Below are 2391 nucleotides of genomic sequence, written 5' to 3'. Positions count from 1 at the left end.
GGGGACGGGGAGGAGGGGCAGTCCACGTAGGGGAAGAAAAAAGGGGGTGTTAGAGTATATGCGTCAGTGTATGTATTCTGTATGTAGCGTGACTTGAGTCAGCGCTAGAGCGTGAGTAGTGGGCAGGATGTAGCCCACGATCGGCCTCAGCTAGTGGCACACGATCAGCCTGTAAACTGTATATAAACCTCAGCCGCAGTGCTAATCAAAAGTGTGTTGAATCTCATAGCCTTTCTCCCTCCTTCATGGTATCAGATACCACTGATCGGCTCAACACTTTTGCTCTGATTGACGACCCTGCTTCATCTGCTATGAGCGACGGCCCCGGTTCCCCTTCCTCCCCCATTGCTGATGGCTCCGGCGCTCCTGCCGCCGTCGATCTACCGCAACCACCACCTGCTTTCCTTCCGGCCGGCCCCGTCGCCGCTGTTCCTACTACCCCAGCCCCCACCGTCTCCCCTTCGGTGTTGCAAACGATTGAAATTCGCCGCCACATCCCCGTCACCCTCGATCTTCCCGCCGGCAACTACGCGCAGTGGCGCCGCCACTTCGACACCGTGATCGGGATGTTCAGGCTCCGCGACCACGTCGACGCCGTGGCCGTTCCTCGCTTCGATGGCCATGACTGGGCGATGGCAGATCATGCAGTCGTTCACTGGTTGAACACCACGGTCGCGCCTGATCTTCTGGACGTCGTCATGGCGGACAGGGACATCGCGCTCACCGTCTGGACGGCGATCGATGGCATCTTCCGACACAACCATCTCGCGCGGGCCGTCTACGTCGAGGCCGAGTACCACGCTGTGGTGCAGGGCGACATGACAGTCATGCAGTACTGCACCAAGCTAAAGACGTACGCCGACCAGCTCCGCGACCTCGGCCAGCCGGTGACGGAGTCGCGACATGTCTTTCATCTCCTGCGCGGCCTCAACCGTCAGTACCATGGCGCCATCCCCCACATCATATCGCAGTCACCGCTGCCCTCGCTCCTCCAGACGCGCTTCTTCCTTCTCATGGAGGAGCATCGTGCCGAGCAAACCGCGCGTCTACAGGGCATGCACGCGCTCGTCGCCGGGCGTGGCCCTGCTTAACCACCTGCCCCGGCCCCAGCCGCGCCTCCGGCTGCGCCTGACGTCAACAACGGTGGCCGTGCACGTGGCGGGCATGGGTGTCGCTGCGGACGCGACAACGGCCCCGCTGGTGCGCCCCTGCCAGCGCCGCCCCAGTGCGTTACTGGCCTGCCCGTTCCCGCATCGGGCGCCAACTCCTGGACCGTGCTTGTCCAGGCCTGGCCCATGCCGTGGCATGCCCCTGGCTCTGGCGTGCTCGGTCCGCGCCCCGGCACGCCGCACCAATAGGCCGTGTATGCCGCGTCGTCTCTGCTCGCGCCCGGTGCGCCTGGCTACCAGTACAGCTACGCGCCGCCGGCAGTCTACACCAACACACCTCCAAGCGTACCGCAGCAGCAGCCCCTGGACATGCACTCCCTCCAAGCCACGCTTCACAGCGCCATGGCCGGACCGTCGTCCTCAGGGACCTCCTCCGAGTGGTACATGGACTCTAGCGCGGCTGCACACATGACTCATTCTCCTGGTACACTTCATTCCGTCCTCCCAAGTGGTGAGCATCTTCCCATCACCCACACCGGAGCTGGCTTGCTCATCTCCGGCACGCAATGTTCTTGTCTCACCGGCTCTCATCAAGAATCTTCTTTCAGTATGACAAATTTGTCATGACAACCCCGTCTCAATTGAGTTTGACTTGTTTGGTTTCTCTGTCAAGGACCTCCAAACCCGGGAGGTGATCCCGTGTTGTGACTCCACCGGTGATCTGTACTCTGTGACAACGGCCCGTGCCTACACTCCGCGTCCATTCGCCTGCGTCGTCACTACTTCTCGCCTGCATCAGCGGCTCGGACATCCAGGGGCTCCGCAACTCCAACATGTCACTAGCTGCTCTTCGTTTAGCTTCAACAAATCCGCGCCGCATCCCTACCATGCCTGTCGTCTTGGCAAGCACACGCGCCTCCTGTTTTAGAGTCGCTTAGTTGTAGTTATTTTCCTTTTCAGTTGCTTCACCTGGATATATGGACCTCCCTGCATCTAGCATTTCTGGGTATCAATTTTACTTAGCAATTCTCGACGATTACACACATTACGTCTGGACATTCCCGCTCAAATACAAGTCAGAGGTCCTCCCAATCTTGCGTGATTTCTACACCTACGCACACACCCGGTTTCAGCTGCCAGTGTTCTCTGTGCATACTGACAATGGCCATGAGTTCGGTAGTCATGCCTCGTGCGAGCTCCTTGCCTCTCATGGCACCGTGCTCCATCTGTCCTGTCCCTACACCAGCTAGCAGAACAACAAAGCTGAACGCACTCTGCGAAC

General features: G+C 59.5%; 1 protein-coding gene across 1 annotated transcript; it reads left to right on the top strand.

The window, feature by feature from the left end:
• Positions 1-289: 289 nt before the first annotated feature.
• LOC119293649 lies at positions 290-2168 on the top strand. Its single transcript, XM_037572039.1, has 2 exons — positions 290-1620; positions 1783-2168. Exon 1 carries the CDS (start codon positions 312-314, stop codon positions 1089-1091), a length of 780 nt encoding a protein of 259 aa, XP_037427936.1. The 5' UTR covers positions 290-311; the 3' UTR covers positions 1092-1620; positions 1783-2168.
• Positions 2169-2391: the final 223 nt, after the last annotated feature.

The sequence above is a fragment of the Triticum dicoccoides genome, chromosome 4B, assembly GCF_002162155.2.
Source record: "Triticum dicoccoides isolate Atlit2015 ecotype Zavitan chromosome 4B, WEW_v2.0, whole genome shotgun sequence".
In the NCBI taxonomy this organism is placed as follows: Eukaryota; Viridiplantae; Streptophyta; class Magnoliopsida; order Poales; family Poaceae; genus Triticum; species Triticum dicoccoides.
This window is presented reverse-complemented; position numbering and strand designations above follow the sequence as displayed.

Excerpts from the sequence above, each read along its gene's own strand:
- LOC119293649 (XM_037572039.1), top strand. The coding sequence starts at position 312 with ATGAGCGACGGCCCCGGTTCCCCTTCCTCCCCCATTGCTGATGGCTCC.